The sequence below is a fragment of the Antechinus flavipes genome, chromosome 2 (genome assembly GCF_016432865.1).
Source record: "Antechinus flavipes isolate AdamAnt ecotype Samford, QLD, Australia chromosome 2, AdamAnt_v2, whole genome shotgun sequence".
Classification (NCBI taxonomy): domain Eukaryota; kingdom Metazoa; phylum Chordata; class Mammalia; order Dasyuromorphia; family Dasyuridae; genus Antechinus; species Antechinus flavipes.
The window spans coordinates 498,731,932-498,749,921 of record NC_067399.1 but is presented as its reverse complement, the minus strand read 5'-3'; the positions used below and the strand labels follow the sequence as shown (position 1 = coordinate 498,749,921).

The following is a 17,990-nucleotide window of genomic DNA, read 5'->3' as shown; positions in this document are numbered from 1 at the left end:
GAATCTGGTTCTAATTTTAAATAAACCCCAAGATTGATGATTAACACCTATTTCAGCTATGCCTAACCTTACAGTCTGGATGCCAAAGAGGAGGTTAGGGCAAGATGAACTGAAGTTGAGGGCTTTTCTGATAGGAGTATGTATGTTGGTTGGAGGACTTAGGAATATCACCCACAATAATAGAGTGATAGAAGTGTTTTTGAGCCTGACTCTGAATGAGAAAGAAGCCAGATTTACTGAAGAAACAAAGAGAAAGCCAGGAAGGAGCTCCAATTCCATTAGCCTTCCCAGGGTAAAGATAAGCCCCATTTTGAAATCTTTCAGAACTCTTAATTTTCAGAATTCTTGTAAAACTGGGTTTTTGTTATTCCCACCCATGGCCACCTGAGGAAACCTCTGAAGGACTTGGTACTTGACTGGATATCAGGGATAAGGAGGGATGGAAATAGTATGTTTGTCCTATTCTCTAGTGGCTGGGGGAAAATATCTCTGGGACTCTGGGAGCTGAATCAAGATTAAAGCTTGTTGTAGGAGAATGAAGTGACACACTTCATGTGTGTCATAAATGAGAAGACACACCAGACTGAATCTCTGTACTCTTATAGAAGGGCATAATATTGACAATATGCAGTATATGCAGGGCCTGTCACCCTCATGGAAGCAGACACAATCTTTTCCCTGGGATCCTTACTTCCCCTTTCCTGTTATATCCCTCCCACTAATTCATTTTCCCTTCCCCCTCTTCTTCTCTTCCCTTTTCCCCTTTTTCCTTTCCCCTCCCTTTCTTTTCTTACCTCTATCCTGTTTTATTTTTTCTTCCTATCTTTCTCTTTTTACCTTTTTTCTGTATATACATTTTCCTCCTCTCTTCTCTTTTCCTAGCTTTCCTTCCTCTCATTTCTTTCCTTCCTCAATTGGGTATAGACTGAGAAAACATGCTATGACACCTCTGCTGTGTCCCCCACAATTCCCCCTTATCTTGTAATAATGGCAGGTGAACTCAGTTCTCTCATATTGTCAGTTTGGGAGGCCTCTTAAGTGACATGGATTCTGAAAACTTTGGAGTCAGATTGGTCTTTCTTCCTGTGGCTGGTCTCTCCAATCTCTGGACATAAAAACTTTTGACTATCTTTGATGTTCTTCTCAAGTAGGTGCCAATTTTGTTTGGTCCAGCGTGAACTGAGCTGAATTTGGAAGAAGAGTATGAGAGTCTTCAGCAACACCTCTTTGGCTTTCAGCAGGAAATAATACCAGAGCTGAGTTTTTGAAATTCTTGGAGGGAAATTCTGAGCGCCAAGGTGGAAAACAAGCCATTCCACACTTTACAGAAAAACATCATCCTTAAATTTGGGATGGGAAGGCTACGTGGTTTTAAGTTCATCTATTTTGTATTTATTTCAGGGTAAACTGTTTCCCTCAAGCTTCTTGAGGGCTGAAGGTTCTTTTTTTCTTTGTATCTCTAGTGCCTAGCACAGTTCTTTGGTCCATAGTTGGCACTTAATGATTGTTGAATAAATGAATGACTATAGTATTTATAGGGCCCAGACTAGATATTCATTTTTGATGGATCCATTCTTTTTCCATGGGGAGATATCTGGAACTTAAATCAAAAAATCCAAGTTGGAGTTTAGACTTTATATAGCCTTGTGCAAACCACCTGAAAGCTCTGGACCTTGGTTTTCCCAATCTCTTAGACTATTCTGCCTCCAAGATAAGAAAGTTGGATAGTACATAATAACCACAGGAATAAGAAATATTTCCTGCCTTCAACAGGAGGGATGGAGAGGGAGAGAGACTGAGACAGAAAGAAGGAAAGAGAGGAGGGAGAGACAGTGGGAGAGAGATACAAAGACACAGAAAGAGAAAGAGACACACAGAGGTGAGACATAGAGGGAGGGAGAGGAGAAGAGAGGGGAGAGAGAGAAAGGAGAGAGAGACAGAGAGAAGAGAGAGAGAGAAGAGAGAGAGACAGAGAGGGGAGAGAGAGAGAGAGAGACAGAGAGAGACACAGAGAGAGAGAGACAGAGACAGAAACAGGGACAGAAAGAGAAAAGGAAAGACAGAGGAGAGACATGGGAGAGAGACAGAGACACAAAGAGATAGAAAGACACACAGAGGTGAGACACATAGAGAGGGAGGGAGGAGGGAGAGGAGAGAAGGGTGGGGGAGAGAAACAGAGAGAGGAAGAGGAGGGAAGGGGCCAAAACTGGGAGCTCCCTAGCCTACACCGGCTCTGCGTTCTCACCCAAGTCCGGAGCTCATCTCTTCCCTCAATCTCATCCCTGGGTAGTGCTGGCTACCTTTATTTATCGATCTGCCTCTTGCCTTCTCCGCGGCCTTTCCCCCTCCGCCGTCTCTTCCCTTGCCTCTAATGATCCTGCTTCCCTCCTCCCTCCCTCCTCCTCCCTCTCTCCCTGCTCCTCCCTCTCTCCCTCCTCCCTCCATCCCGAGGTGTCCTCGGCGGCGGCGGCGGCTGTCAGAGATCCCCCTCCCAGCATGCCGCGCGCTGTCAGCCTTATATATCTCGCTCGGAGCGGCTGGCGGAGGACAGGCAGGGCAGCGGGCTGTGGGCATCGGGACCGCCTGCCCCCGCCGCGGCCACAGCCAGCGCCCAGGTCAGTGCGCTCGCAGCTGCCCCCTTTGCGCCCGCGGGTGGAGCGCGCTCGCCAGCGGACCTTGGCGCGTTGGCTGGCGTGGCCGGCTCCGGGGTGTTGTGCACCTTTCTGCGCGATGGGGAAGCTCGGCGATGTGTGCCTTTGTGCGCGCCCGGGGGCGCAGAGCTCCGTGAGGGGGGGTGGACACGCGCGCCTGCCTCGCCGTGGCGCTCTCCGCGTGTCGGTGGGTCGGGTCTCTGTGTCTGGTCCGTGTCTGTCTGCGTGGGCGCGGGGTCCTTGCTCCGGGCTCGGCGGCCCCGTCTCTCCGGGCGTCTGCAGGTCCTCCTTGTGCGTCTCCGGGTCGGCATATTTGTGTTTGTGTCTCTGCTCGTGTTTATGTTCCTGCTCTGTCCCCCACCCCCTTCCCATACAGTAGCTCCTTTGTGTCACCCTCCGCTTCTCCCCTCCCAGCAACTGCCTGGCCGAGCGTGTGGGACGCCCCCTGCCCCCAGCATGTCGTCCGTGTGCCAGAGGCCTCTCCTAGTGCCGTCTCCTGGTCCAGGCTTGCGGCCCCCCTCCCTCCCAGTAGGCATGCAGACACAGGCCCCTGACCCCGGGGCGTGCCAGCTCGTGTCACCCATACGGTAGGGCCTGGTCCCTGCTGCTGAAGTGCATGCACTAGGCCCAGAGTGGTGGATGGGGTGGGGGGGTTGGAGCCCGTTGCCCTCTTGATGCTGTGTTGATGCAGGGCCCTGTATGTCTGGCAGAGGAGTTAGATTGAGAGATGTGTGAGTCCTAAGCAGGAAAATAGAAACCTGGAGACCAACAGTTGCAGGTCTGTAAGAGTTGTTAGGTCATTTCTCCCTGGAGCCGGGCTGTGTAAGATCAGTGCATTTCCTAGGCCCCCACCAGGGAGCTGGCAGGACTCCTCTCCCCGCCTTGTGTCGATCCTACATCTTACAGAGGGCTTTGAGTGAATATTCTCAAGGCCAAACAGCTCTGGGCGTTCAAAAAACCTACCTGTGCCCTCATGGGGGGAGTTGGAGGGGAGAGATGGGACAAAGAGTGGGTCCCTAGCCTCCTATAGGAGCTGTCAGTCCTAACAACCACAATGGGAGATGGGAAGTGGGAAGCTTCCTTATAGAAATGGGTCTCTTGATTTCCTTTCATCCTTGCTGACTAGTGAACCAATGGAACACTCACCTAACCCAGCTCTGGGGAGGGAGCAGAGAAAATGGTGGGGGAAGCTGAGGTGCACTGTCGATGGGGAATCAGATCTTGGACAGGTCACAAACGCTTTTTCTGAATTTACTCATTTGTGAAATGAAGGCACTGGGCAAGATCATCTTTAAAGTTCCCTTCATTTCTAACTTTTCATCATTCAGGTAACTTAGGACACTGAGGTTCTATAGTTCACTCTTTCCCTAGCTCCCAGGGCTTAGCTTTGGGGGCTGGGGGGGTCCCTCTATTTTGGAAGCCCTGAGTTGAGAGAAAGGTAGATTAGAACCCTTCCCTAGTGCTTTAGCTCATAGCAAGGCCACATCTCTCTTGGCTTTGGCAAAAAATGTGTTGAAGTAGGAATCACATGATTCCTGGCTCTACCATTTCTATAATCTCAGACTTTCTAGTCTTTAGCTTTTTTATCAGTAAAATGAGTAGATTGGACCCGATGACCTTAAAAGGTTTAAATCTATGTTCTCTTTTCTTCACCTTTTCAGGGGGCCTTCTCAAGGAGAGCCTTCTTTAAGCCAAGTCTATACTTGTCACCCTCTGCAGTGCTCAGGAAAGCCCCTAGTCCTTAGGCCATTCTTAGATCAGGCTGCTGCCCTTATTAGGGCTGAGCTCTGGGACTGTAACCTAAACCCCTCCAGAACATTTAACTCACTTGCCCATCCCAGCACACAGGTGCCCTATACTCTGAGTTATTTTGAGCTGAAGAAGCTTCAGGCTGCCAGAGGATTCAGCTGCCTTGGGGTAGGAGGGCTAAGGTATGATACTCCCCGAGGGGTTATATTGCCGAGAACTGCCTGGACATTTTAGTTCTCTTAATTTTATTTCTTAATTCTTAATTTTAGAGATAGATGGTCCTAGATGTTAGTTTAATTCCCTCATTTTATGGATGGGGAAACTGAAGCTTAGAGAGTTGATATTCCTGGCGTAAGAGTAGGGAGAGGAATATTCCTCAATTGGAGAGGAGGAAGGATCTCATGGGTGAGAAACATTAGTTTCCCCAGGTAAAGATATTGCTTATTTTATGGGGAATATGATAGAAGTAATGATTGGTATGGGGGTGCATCCGTAGTATAAGAGAGGGTGTTCTGGTAGTCCCTAGAGAAGAGATACCATGGCAAGAGGACCCTGGGGGGTGTGGGGATGGCCTGAGATAATTGTATTGGATGGCAGGGGACTACAATTGCCTAGGAGAGGAAACTCCTTAGATGCCCCTCTGGCAGGGCCAGAGTCTCATTCATCTCATTTCATTTATGAGTCTATACAATACCAGGAATTTGGGATTCAGGCTGCTGCCCCTCCCTTTGTGTCCACTTCAAATAACGATAGTTAGCTCTCATTTTCTGACTCTCATGCCCTGGCCTTGGGGAGTTAAGCATTGGGCCACCCACATTGCAAACATGTAGAGCCAGGGGACTGATAGGATTGTTTGCTTTGAGAGAAGGTGTGTTAGTGATAGTGATGAAACCCCTTAGGTATACCTCTGACGCTCCTCAGTTCCTCAGAAGGTCCCTAAGGCAGAGCAGATAGGCACTCTTAGTACCAACCCTAATCTGTCTGTCCCAATTAGAGAATGGGGGTGGGAATCTGTCTTTCCTTGCCCTCTGCCTAGTGGGAAGTTAGCCACTGGCTTGGGATTTGGAAGTAGACATTAAGGGTTAGCCTTAAATTGTACTAAAGCCCTAGTCTTCTGGGAGGAGTTTGGCTTATTGGGGAGAAAGGAAGGACTGGTATCAAGAGGTATCAAGAAGAATAGGAACCTAGAGGTCAGCACCAATCATTAATGGGCCATCAGTTAATCAAAGTTGGAGTTAGGGAGAATTCAGGAAGGGGGATACTATATGCCATCAGGAAAGCCTGATTCTCCATCTGGTTTTGGTTAAAGGATGAGGAGGGATGGGTTGGGGAAAAGCGAAGGGTCTCTCTCCAGGGGAATCTTTCTCACTTTTTTCTTTTCTCTTACAGCCTGAAGAGTTCAGCAGGTCAAACTCAGCAGGATGGACAGTAGGTGGCATTCCTCTGCTTGCTGTGCGGCTTTCCAGACTCAATTTTTAAAGGGTTTAGGCCAGATTGCTTCTAAGGTCCTTTGTAGAGCTAAACTTCGGTGCTAAATTTTTTTTCCTCTCTGTGGGCTTCTCAAACGCTCTATTTAATCCTTCTCTTGAAGGTGATAATCAGATCCATAGATTCAGAAAAAGGAGAAACGATTTGATACAGTGGGAAGAATGAATAGGACTTGGGAAATGTAGGTTTGGTTTCTGGCTATCATTAACCAACTGTGTGACCTCAGGGAAATCATCTTTCCTCTCTGAGCCTGTGAAGTGTAGCTGTAAAGTGAAGGGAGTCATCTCTTTAAGAGTCCTTTAGCTCTAACTCTAATTCTCTGTGTGGTTACAAGAGGCACATTGAGGGAGGAATGGGATATCATGGGCTCCTGGAGCATAGAGAGGCCCATCGAACATCCCTTCTCTTGACCTTTCCTTCTCCCTTTGAGTCCTTAGCTCTGGAGCAATGAATTCCTATTGGTGGGGAAGGGAGAGAAGAGATAGGGTGCTTTCTTTGCTGTGTGTCCCACAGGAGCAAAGCTAATTTTAGAATCTGTGATTAGGAGACCTCTCAGTATCTCCCAGGAGCACAACTCCCCAGGACCCACCCCCTCCAGGTGGTATTTATAGACTGTTCCTTCTGTGGCAACAGGCTGGGGAAGAGACACAGGGGTGAGAGATACAGCACGATTCACCGAGAGAAAGCCATTCGGAGATTTAGACAGAGAGGCCTAAAGTGCCTCCTCCCATCTCACTGGAGTGCATCCCTACCCACATGCCCTAGCAGGGCCACGTGCTTTACTGAGGAGGAGTTGGACTGCCCTAAACTCCCTCACTGTAGGATCTGGGCCTAGGACCAGCTGAGACTCTTAAAGGAGCCACAACTTTTTCCATTGCTGTTGTGTCTAGTCCCTCTTGAATTCAATCTTCATTTACAGAGCGTGTTCTGTTAGCTCATGGACTCACAGGAAGAATCCATCTTACTCTGTATCCCCAGGAACATCTATCTCCATTACTCAGGGGAGTGCAGGAATAATGGGACAATCATACTTTGAGCAAGTCTAAGGTCTTGTCTAAGGTCATACAGTAAGAAGAAGAGCCGGGATCTTGTTGGTTATTTTGAGTATAAATCTAACTCTTTTACACTACACTTTACTGCCTCAGCTTCCCCAAATGTAGAATAGGAATTTTAGGGAGTTGGGAATATCTGTCAGGATAATGGATATGAAAAGATTCTAATCTTCAGTCTGTGTTATACAGATAAATATAAGGGATGTGAGTTAATGGGTTCTTACATGGCATCTGCAGGTGCAGGAATAATGCAACAATTATACTTTAAGCAAATCACTGAATCTCTCTGGGCCCCAAGGATCATGAATTACAGGGGCTGGAAGGCACTTCAGAGACAACTTTTCCAATCCTCATATTCTATAGATGAAGAAACTGAGGTTAAATGACTTGCCTAAAGTCACACAGTAAGAAGCAAAGTCAGGATCTGGAGTTGTCTATTTTGAGTATAAATTGAGTGTAAATCCCTGCCTCAGTTTCCCCAAATGCAGAATAGGAATTTTAGGGAGTTGGGGAGATCTGTCAGTATAATGAATTTGAAAACATCCTAATCCTCAGTCAGTGCTGAACAGATAAATATAAGGGATGTGAGCTAATGGGTTCTTACATCCCATCTTCGGAGAAGTGTCCAGAAAAAAATGAGGAAATCACTCTGTTGTGCTCGTACAGAAAATGTCCAGAGTCCTAGAGAGATTAGTTTACCTACAAGGAAAATCAATTGCTTCTCTACTTGATTACATTCAGCAGCCTCATTCTGTGGTCCTCATGACCCCCCCCCCCCATTCTGGCATCCCTGGGTGGGATCTGGAGTCCCAGAAGGGCCATGGGATTCCTCCTGTCACCCAGGGAAGAATAGGACACCAAAAGTCAGAAAAGCGTTTTTCCCCCACTGCAGGCCCGGCCCCTCCCCCAGGAGAAGAATTCTAGAATTTTAAAATCGGGAACTGCCTTTAGTGATCAGCTCTTCCCCCTATCACCTGGGCTGTGGGGTACTCCCCCGCTGACCTGTGGGCTGGAAGTCCTCGACGTTGTGGCCTGAGAAGGCCTTCAGTTCGCATTAAATCCTCTATTCCTTGAAGACTGTAGCTTTAATTCCTGTGTCCCTGCCCACCTCAGCACAGAGACCACATAGTTAGACTGGGCCTAGGGCCGAGGTCCTCACCACACCCCTCCATTCCCCAGCAACTGTTTCTATGGGAACATGTGTTGTGGCCTGCTAACATCTCCTTCCACCTCACCCTTGCCACAAACTGGGCAATACTGGGGGGGCTGAGACAGCTACAGGGAGGGGCTACAGGCCCAAACCCTGGCATAAGAACCTAGTGGGGGTTGGGGAGAAGAGGGATGGGCAGAGAAAAGGGCTGTAAGATTAAGGGAAGTACTGAGGAGACTGGAACAAAGATCGGGACATGGGGTCTTGCCTCTCTAATGAAAACACCAAAGTAGCTAACGTGGCTAAAGGTATCCCTGGGCCTTTCTCTGGGTGGCTGGTCGCCCTCCCTCCCCAACCCCTCCACTCTTCCCATTGGGCTTCTGCCTAACTGGTTTTCCTTTCCTCCATCCACAGAAAAATTGAAGAATAGCAAGATCATCTTTGTGGTGGGTGAGTTGGAGAGCTGTTGGGTTGGGAGGTTAGAGCTGTTTGGACATAGGCGGGGGTGGGGCTGCTTATGCTCCTACCTCACAATACACCAAGGTTATGTGTCCACAAGGAGCCTGGGGGGGAAAGGGGGCTGGTTAGTGTGGTCTTATGGACTCCTACTGGACTGTGAGTCCAGAGAACTAACCTTTTTTTTTTTTTTTACATTTTCTTTCTTTCTCAATTTTTCTTTCTTTCTTAATTTCTTTCTTTTTTTCTTAATTTCTTTTTTTCCTTCTCTTTCTTTCTTTCTTTCTTTCTTTTTTTCTTTCTTTCTTTCTTTCTTCTTCCTTCCTCTCTCTCTCTCCTCCACTTTATTTTTCTTTATTTCTTTTTTCTTCCTTCTTACCTTCCTTCCTTTTCTTTCTTTCTCCCTTACTTTTTATTTCTTCCATTCTTTATTTTTTCCTTTCTCCCTTTTCTCCTCCCCCTTCCTCCCTTCTTCTCTATCTTCTCCATTTTCTTTCTTTCTTTTCCTTCCTACCTTCCTTCTTGTCTTTCTTCCTTCTTTTTCTTTCTCTCTTCCTTCCTCTTTATTTCTTCCATTCTTTTTTCATCCTTCCTTTTCTTCCTTCTCTTTTTTCTTCCTTTCTTCCTTTCCCTCTCTTCTTTTCTTCCTTCCTTTCTTTTTCTCTCTTCCTCCCTCCCTCCCTTTCTTCCTTCCTCCCTTCTTTTTTTCCTCCTTTCCTCCCTCTCTTCCTTCCTTCCTTGTTTCCTTCCTTCCTTCCTTCCTTCCTTCCCTTTTTTAAAGAGGCAGTCACAGTTAATTGACTTTCTCAGGGTCACACAGCTAGTAAGTGTCTGAGGTAGAGAGAACTGAGTTTCAGTTCTGGCTATGCTATATAATATGTGACTTTGAGTCATTTGACCTCTGTAAACACGTGGATTATAACATTGCATTATCTCTCTCAGGATTATTGTGAGGAGAGCCTATTGCAATTTGTCAAATGATACATAAATATGAGTCAATAAACAGGTCAACAAGCATTTATTAAGACATCACTATGTGCTAGGCATTAATAAAAATTAATAAAAAAATAAAATAAAAATTCTAGCCCAGGAGCTGCCATTTTCTATATGACTGCGCAAGTCGTTCATTTCTCCCCCGAGCTCCATTTTCTATACCTGTAAAATTAAGGATTTGAACTACAACATTTCTAAAATCTCTCTCAGTTATGACATTTGAGGAGGGGTATTTCTGGTTCTTTTAGGGGGACCAGGCTCAGGGAAGGGGACCCAATGTGAGAAGATTGTTGAGAAGTATGGCTACACACATCTATCCACTGGAGATCTCTTGAGGGAAGAAGTCAGCTCTGGCTCTGAAAGGGGCAAGAAATTGTCAGAAATCATGGAGAAAGGAGAACTGGTACCCTTGGTAAGCAATGATTGTGGAGGGTGAGGGGAGGAAGGGCATTGGCACTATAGGACTACAACTGCAATATTTGGATAGCACTTACAACGAACTAGAATCTGGGCAAACTTTCTTAATTGAGTGTTTAGCATGTGCCTATATTCTAGGCGCTTTGTAGAATTTGGGGTGGTGAGAAGAGTAATCATTGATTGCATATGAATATCCCCACTGGGAATGAAAATAGAAAGTTCTGATTTTTTCTCTTTATTTCTCTATCCTGTAAGGTATAGAACAATCACTTCATTTCTATGAACATTGATTTTGTTCTCTATAAAATACACCCTTTGCCCTTAGCACACTTATTATCAGAGTCAAATGAAATATAATATGAAATATATTTCAGTGACTATATGATTTATTCCTGAGGCTATTCCTCTCATCATTTCAGATCACAGCTTAGCCACCTCTTTTCACCCTTTCACCTTCTCACATTCTTGTTCATGTTCCCCTAGAAATGCTAGAGACCTTTCTTTTTTTGTGGGTGCCAATGAAGTATTCAGGCTGTTCATGTCATATTTTACTTTTGACACGTGACTGGCCCATCTCCTTTTATGATTCTACATTTCCTCACCAATTCCCCTTATTACTCCTCTTCTGCAAAATCATTCTTGTAAATATATGTCAGAAAAGCAGAACCTGTCACAAGATGTAAACTAAAAATATTTCCAGATTAATAGGATCCTCTAGTGCTTATAACTCAATAACTTTAAATTTTGAAAGTCTGAGTAACCTCTCACTTTTGCCTGATCTAGTGTGGAGGTAAAATTAATAATATGATTTTAATGAATTTCCATGTTGAATTTTTGGTCAAAAAGCAATAAAATATCTTTCTAGTTTCTGAGAGAAAGAGGTCATGTCTTCTTAATCCTTAGTTTATCTATATTTGGTACCTATGTGCTTATATAATAGAGAATAAACTCCTTGAGGGCAGGGATTTTTTTTTAATATCTAATACCTAGAATATGGATTTATATGTAATATTGCTTTATAAGATGGCTGGCAAACTGAATTGAATAAATTTTAAACCATAAAGCTGGCTTTAAAAAAAGAAAGAAAAAGAAACTTATCTTATATGTGCCTATCATCATTCCACTGATTTTCAGGTTACACTGAGCTTTGATTCTTTAATGATTGTGGTGCTGTAAAGATTTCAATGACAGATCATACTTGGGAAAATACTTAATGTTTTTTAAGAAAGTTAGATTTTGGGATTGGGGAGCAGCTTGGGATCATTAAAAGTACTGCAACAATCTCCCAAATGGCATCATATCTACTCCCAACTCATCCTCCATCTATACAGCATCTCTGCCAGATCTCTGTTCTGATGTACTAGCTAAATGAATGTTTGGTCTTCTAATTGTATATCATAGCTGTGATTTTTCAACCCTTTAGTTTTTCAAATAAAATAATCAGGCATATTTCTTTTGAAGCAACACTGATTGCATCAAGGGGACCCTGCATTGTTAAATTTAATATATTTCAGTATAGTAAACATTTTCTTAAATAGCTGCTCTTAAATAACACTTGAGTTAGGTGCTAGGTATATAAAGACAAAGGTGAGATAATACCTGTCCTCAAACTATAATCTATTGAATATTCTGGGAATGAAAAAGTATTATATAAAGATAAACATTCCATAGGCATGTCAGGGATATCCTTTTGGGGTGTAGGTTGTCAAAATTTGTGATCTCATCCAGGTAGGGCACTCCCAATGTGATACAGGTCACAACTTTTCTGTAACATTGTCCTAGAGAGTGGCCAGGTGCACTGAGGAAGGTAAGTGATATAGTTGTGGTTACAAACAGCTAATATTTGTGGTGGGCTTTGAATTCAGGGCTTTCATATTCCAAGGCTGGTCCTCCATCTACTATACCACAATGCCCTTCATGTTAGAGATTAATAATCAGTGATAGACAATAAATGATATTACTGTTAATTATTATTATTACTGTCCCAATACCCTTAAGTAGGGGGGAATAAAAGGGTGAGGTGAAACTGGGGAGAGCAAGAGGAAAGAGGAAAGAAGAGGTAGGACAATCAATGATTCTTACAATACCTGCTTTACCGTTTGCTTCTGAAGATTAATCTATCAATAGCTCTTGTGTGAGCCTGTACTTACAGTATGTCTGGTGCTGTGCTAGAAGAAGTAGTAGTTTATGACTTAGTTGGGGAGTAGGCAGAAGCCCAAACTAGATAGCAGTATAAGACAGAATATAATTCACATCAAAACCATGTGGTTTACATAGTAAATATCTTTGCATTTCAGAGGATACAGAGCTAGGTGGAATCCATAGTAACTCTCCTGAGCTGGGTATAGTAGAGCTGAATTGGGGTTTCAGGGGGACTTCAGAGAAGTTAGAAAAAAGAGAATAGGAAACGGGGCCAGCATGTCTGAGAAGAGGCCAAAGGAATCTTTAATAAGACTCATCTTCCTGAGTTCAAATCCAGCCTCAAGACACTCACTAGCTGTTTGCCCCTGGGCAAGTCACTTAATCCTGCTTGCCTCAATTTCCTCATCTATACAATGAGCTGGAGAAGGAAATTGCACCCTTCCAATATCTTTGCCAAGAAAATCTCAAGTGAGGTCACAAGGAGCTGGACATGACTGAACAACTATTATTATCAAGTTATCTTTTCTCCCCGTCAATTCCTTCCTCCCCTCTATCATTCTCCCCCAGGATACGGTATTGGATATGCTCAGAGACGCCATGGTTGCCAAGGTTGAGACATCCAAGGGCTTCTTGATAGATGGTTACCCTCGGGAAGTGAAACAGGGAGAAGAATTTGAAAAGAAGGTAAGCTGAGTTTGGATGCTGTCTGGCCTGCTGCTGATGCTTGACATGTGGGGTTTGGTGTGCGAGAGGGAAGCATGCCGTGGGAAGGTGACTGAGGGGCTCATGATACCCTTGCCTCACAATTGGTAAGACTCAGAAGATTCTCTGCTTACTTAGCATGGTTAGACAGGGGAGGATCCTGGCTGCTCCAACCAGGAGGACATTTCTGATGCTAATTGTACTTCCTTTTCCATAGTATCATTGCCACATCCTGAAAGTGGCCACTTTCAGTGGACCAATCTGCATGATAAAAAATTTGAGGGACCCCCCCCAAAAAAAAGTCTCTCTCCTTCTGTTAGGTGGCACAGTGGATGATGATACACTTGACCTATATAGTCCACAAAGATCTGAGTTTGAGTTTGGCATCAAATTAACACTGTATGGTCTTAAGCAAAAAAATGATTTGACTTCTACCTGCTTGCCTCAGTTTCCTTGTTTGTAAATTGGGGATGGGGCAGCTAGTTGACACAGTGGATAGAGCAATAGTCCTGGAGTCAAGAGTTCAAATTTATTCTCAGACTCTTAACTAGCTGTGTGACCCAGGCAAATCATTACCCAAATCAAATTTCATTGCCTTAAAAAAAAAAAAAAGTAACATGGAGATAATAATAATAATGCCTATTTCTCAGAATTATCATGAGGGTAAAAGAAGAAAATATTTGTAAAGTGTTTTGTAAACCTTAAATCTTTATATAAATGCTACCTATAATACCGCCCCATAGCTAAGTACTTGGGCTAGGTTTGGCTTTAAACATTACACATTTAAAGCCCTTTCATCTGAGATTTTGTCTGTATTTTGTGAAATACATAGACTATTTAAATGTTGTTTTCAATGTGCCCTTGTAGTAGCTTGTAATAGATTGAGAGCTGATTTCAGAGGCAAGAAAACAGGATTTGAAATCCCACCTTCAGTCCTGGGCTCTTAATCTCCCAGGAGCCCTAAACAAATTTTCCAAAGAGTAAAACACTACTAATCTGCCTTGGAGTTTCTTCAGTAGGAATTCCTTGTAATATTGAAATCACAAGTTAGGGACCAAAATGGAATCTCTCAATAGATTTATGATAAGCTCTCTGAGGACAGGAACTGTTTCCATTTCTGCTTCTATACTCCTACTGTGCCTAACATAGTGCTTTTGCACATAGTTGATTTTTAAAAATAAGTATTGAATTGAATGGAAACTGGACATTCTCCATTTCTGTCTCAAGTGGTTTTTCCTCCCCTAGACACAAGAGGGTACTGTGGTCACTTAGATTTTCTCCTTGGAGAAAACCAGGAGAGAGTTTTGGTGACTTCATCTCTAGAGGAGGAAGATGTCATCCCACACAAAGCCCCATGGTTGTCAAAAGCTGCTGGGCTTTGCTTCCAGTACCCCATGTTTTTATTGGCCTCTCCTTATTTATTAGACTTTATTGGATTCCCAGAGCAATGGTTCCTCTCTACATAGCCTCGTAGACAATTCTTGCCTTGATTATTCTGTGAAAGCTTTCCAATCTTTAATTATATTGTTTCTTTATCAGCTGAGAACTTGAGAACTTTGTATCACATACATGCAGTTCAACATATATCATTTGAGTGTCTGGATATTGGAGCCTATGGCCTTGAATACACTATTGAAGAGAATGACAAGCAGTACAATATTGTAGCCAATTCAATTCAATATAATAATTCACTTATTAAAGATTCATTTATATGCCACATACTGTACCGGTTGTTAGGAATACACATTTAAAAAATGAAAAAGAGTTCTGCCTTCAAGGAGTTCATACTCTAATATGTCAAGTAATACTCCATAAAAGACAGGCAAATTATCGAAGTGTTGATAGGGTTGTGAATTGGTACATCCTTCCTGGAAAGCAATTCAGAACTATGTGGTAAAAATTATGAAACAGTACCATTTGATCTAGCAATACAATTATCAGATCTATATCTCTAGGAGATAAACACAGAGTGAAAGAATCCATGTACAAAAACATTTTTTAAAATTTATTTTTATAGACTTTTCATTCTCCCACTACCCATCTACCCACTGAACGATTTCTTTTTTATTGTTTTCTTTTTCTGGTTATACATAGTATATTAATTTTTAAAATATATATTTCTTTGTGAATCATATTGGGGAAGAAAAATCATACCAAAAGGGAAAAGCCATGAGAGGAAAAAAAAAAAAAACAGAAGAAAAAAGGGGAAAAAGGGTGAATATGGCATGTGTTGATAATACATTCATTCCAAAAATATTTATGGCAGCTCACTGTGTGGCAGCAAAAAACTGGAAATTGAGCAATGGCTAAACTAATTATGATACATGAATGTAATAGAATACTACTGTGCAGTAAATAATGAGGAAAGAAGACCTTCCAGGGAAGACTTGTAAGGACTGAAGCAGAGTAAAGTAAGCAGGGCAGTTAGATGATGCAATGGATAAGGCACCAGCCTTTGGAGGTAAGATGACTTGAGTTCAAATCTAGCCTCAGATACTTAACATTTGGTAGCTATGTGACCTTGGACAAGTTCATCCCAATTGCCTCACCAAGGGGAAAAAAAAAAAGCATAGGACAATTTAGAACTATGACATCAATATTGTAAAAGTGAAGCAAAATTGCATTTAGTTTTCTTTCTCATATTTTTCTTTTTTGGTCTGATTTTTCTTGTGGAAATATGTATAGTAGAATTGTACATGTTTGACATATATTGAATTACTTGCCATCTAGGGGAGGGAGTGGGGGAAAGGGATGGAGAAAAAAATTTGAAACACAAGATTTTGCAAGGGTGAATGTTGAAAACTATACGTGTGTTTTGAAAATAAAAGACTTTATTTAAAAAAATAGCTCAATGATACTAATGTCATAAGAAAAAGGAGAAGGACAACTAGGTGGCACAATGGATAGAGCACCAGCCTGAGGTCAGGAGAACCTGAATTCAAATCTGACCTCAGACATTTAATACTTCCTGTGTGACCCTGGGCAAGTAAGTCATTTAACTCCAATTGTCTTAGCAAAAAAAAAGAAAAGAAAGAAAAGGAAAAAAAGGGGAAAAGGAGAAATCTATGATATACTATTTATAACAAGTTGGATGATTTTTCTATCTCACCTTTGGATGGTCTCATTGCATCTTCTTTATCTAATTCTTGACTTTATATAACTTGCATCTAGTACAATATCTGGTGTTTGTAGACACCATTATAGGTAATGATAAATGTGTGTAGATTGACAAAAAAAGAAACAAAAGACAGTCATCAACCATGATTTTAGAGCACCAAGGATAAAGAATGCTACCCACTTCCTGACAGAGGTGATGAATTTATATGTAGAATTTTTTTTTTGGCGAGGCAATTGGGATTAAGTGACTTATCCAAAGTCACACAGTAAGTAAGCATTACATATCTGAGGCTGAACTTGATGAACTCAGGGCCTCCAGACTCCAGGGCTGGTATTACTCTATGAACTTAGGTTTTCTTTGCTTTTGGACTTTAGATCCAAGGTTCTTTCCACCGGGTGTCTCACCTACCTCATAAAAAAATTAAAGTAATCCTATCCCATCATAAGCCTAACCACAGGTTTATGGAATGAAACTGGAAATTTTGGAATCAGACTACCTGGCAATGAACCTCAGCTCTGCTGTTAGCCTTGGTGAAGGCCTCTGATCCCTGAACTCCAGTTTCTCAATTTATAAAATGAGGGGAGTTGGACCAGGTGATCTCAAAAGTTCCAGCTCTAGGTGATCTGATTCTGTTACAGACACAGATACCAAACGTTACAAGGCCAATGTTCTGGGACTAAAGATATGGAAGTTCAGAGTGGCTTGAGTGATTGATTCCATCACCAGCAAGTTGGTATAATTAGGATTGGAACTCAGAGCTTCTCTGTCCTGATTCCCTATCCCCTTCTTGTCTCCCTAGATTGGCACCCCTACACTGCTGCTCCACATAGATGCTGCCGCTGAAACTATGACGGAAAGGTTGCTGAAAAGAGGGGAGAGCAGTGGCCGTGTAGATGATAATGAAGAGACCATCAAGAAACGTCTGGAAACGTACTACAGTGCCACAGAGCCAGTCATCAAATTTTATGAGGGTCGGGGTATTGTCCGCAAGGTAAAGGGGCTGGGGATGTCAGAGAGGGCAGGTGGGAAGGCTGGCAGAACCCTCCCTGACTTACATCTTTGGGGGCCTTGAAAGCATCCTGGGTGGGGGTGGAGACACTGGGCCCAGATTCAGAGAAGAGGAGGAAGGCAAAGCCAGGGCCCTAGGAAAGGAAGGAGTGGGGAGGAGGAGAGCTGGTTCTTAGCCCCCGTAGATACAGGAGATGAATTCCTTCAGGCAGGCCTAAAGGACTACAACTGGATGGTCACCTTAGAGATCACCTAATCTAACCCCCCCCTCATTTTACAATTGGGGAAACTGAGACTTATATAATTAACTCAGGGTCAGCTAGCTAAGTAAGGAGCAGAGCCAGAGTTCAGGTCTGGGTCTCTTGACTGCAGGCCCTGAAAACTATTTTCCATTTTATCTGTTGCCTCTCTAGGTTTCATTACTGTGAGCTCTTCCACCCAAGTCTTCAAAACCTCAAGTTTAAAAGATCATTTAGTCCCTTCCCCTGACTCTGTCCCTTCCCCATCTTCCTTCCATAGACTTCTCTCACACAAACAAAAGTTCTTTCTGATATCAACCTAAATCCCTCTTGTCTCCCATCCCAGGTATGGAAGGGTGGGGGAGAGACATGGACAGATGAATTAGCCTTGTCTCAGAGAAGTCCTTCAAGTCCACAAGTTCTACCCATCCTGGTTTTCCAGGTCAGTCTAATGACCCTTGTGTCTTCCCACAGATCAATGCAGAAGGCTCAGTGGACAGTGTCTTTGAAGAAGTCTGTACCCATCTGGATGCCCTGAACTAATGGGGTTTGAAAAATCCTGTCATCTCCCCTATTTCAGAGAAACTCATCTCTCCCACTCCTCCAACCCCAAGGCAGGAGCCGATGCCCCTCCTGCTTGCCCTTCCTAGCTCCTCCCCCACCTAGCTCTGAGCTCCGTGCTCAGACAGAGGAAGTGGCTTTATCCTGTTTTCATGGACGCAACTTCACTAAAGGAATCTCCAAGGACATTCGGGTTTTGGTTCTTTGATTCAAAGTAAAGTTCACTGACAATATACCAACATTCCCCAGCTACAGCATGAGCTT

The 17,990-nt window shown here is 43.4% G+C and overlaps 1 protein-coding gene across 3 annotated transcripts; it reads left to right on the top strand.

Annotated features, from left to right (window-relative positions):
- Window positions 1–2,511: 2,511 nt before the first annotated feature.
- AK1 (adenylate kinase 1) lies at window positions 2,512–17,914 on the top strand. 3 transcript variants are annotated; one of them, XM_051980057.1, is made up of 7 exons: window positions 2,512–2,615; window positions 5,790–5,828; window positions 8,505–8,540; window positions 9,788–9,951; window positions 12,666–12,782; window positions 16,718–16,909; window positions 17,640–17,914. In XM_051980057.1, exons 2-7 carry the CDS (start codon window positions 5,822–5,824, stop codon window positions 17,706–17,708), a joined length of 585 nt encoding a protein of 194 aa, XP_051836017.1. In that variant the 5' UTR covers window positions 2,512–2,615; window positions 5,790–5,821; the 3' UTR covers window positions 17,709–17,914. The 3 variants fall into 3 exon arrangements, with proteins under 3 accessions (XP_051836017.1, XP_051836018.1, XP_051836016.1); XM_051980058.1 differs by lacking the exon at window positions 2,512–2,615 and adding an exon at window positions 4,551–4,582; XM_051980056.1 differs by lacking the exons at window positions 2,512–2,615; window positions 5,790–5,828 and adding an exon at window positions 8,240–8,398.
- Window positions 17,915–17,990: the final 76 nt, after the last annotated feature.

Coding starts and splice junctions, on each gene's coding strand:
- AK1 (XM_051980056.1), top strand. CDS start 8,347: ATGGGGTCTTGCCTCTCTAATGAAAACACCAAAGTAGCTAACGTGGCT. Junction 8,541..9,787: donor CAAGATCATCTTTGTGGTGG/GTGAGTTGGAGA, acceptor TGGTTCTTTTAG/GGGGACCAGGCTCAGGGAAG. Junction 9,952..12,665: donor AAGGAGAACTGGTACCCTTG/GTAAGCAATGAT, acceptor ATTCTCCCCCAG/GATACGGTATTGGATATGCT.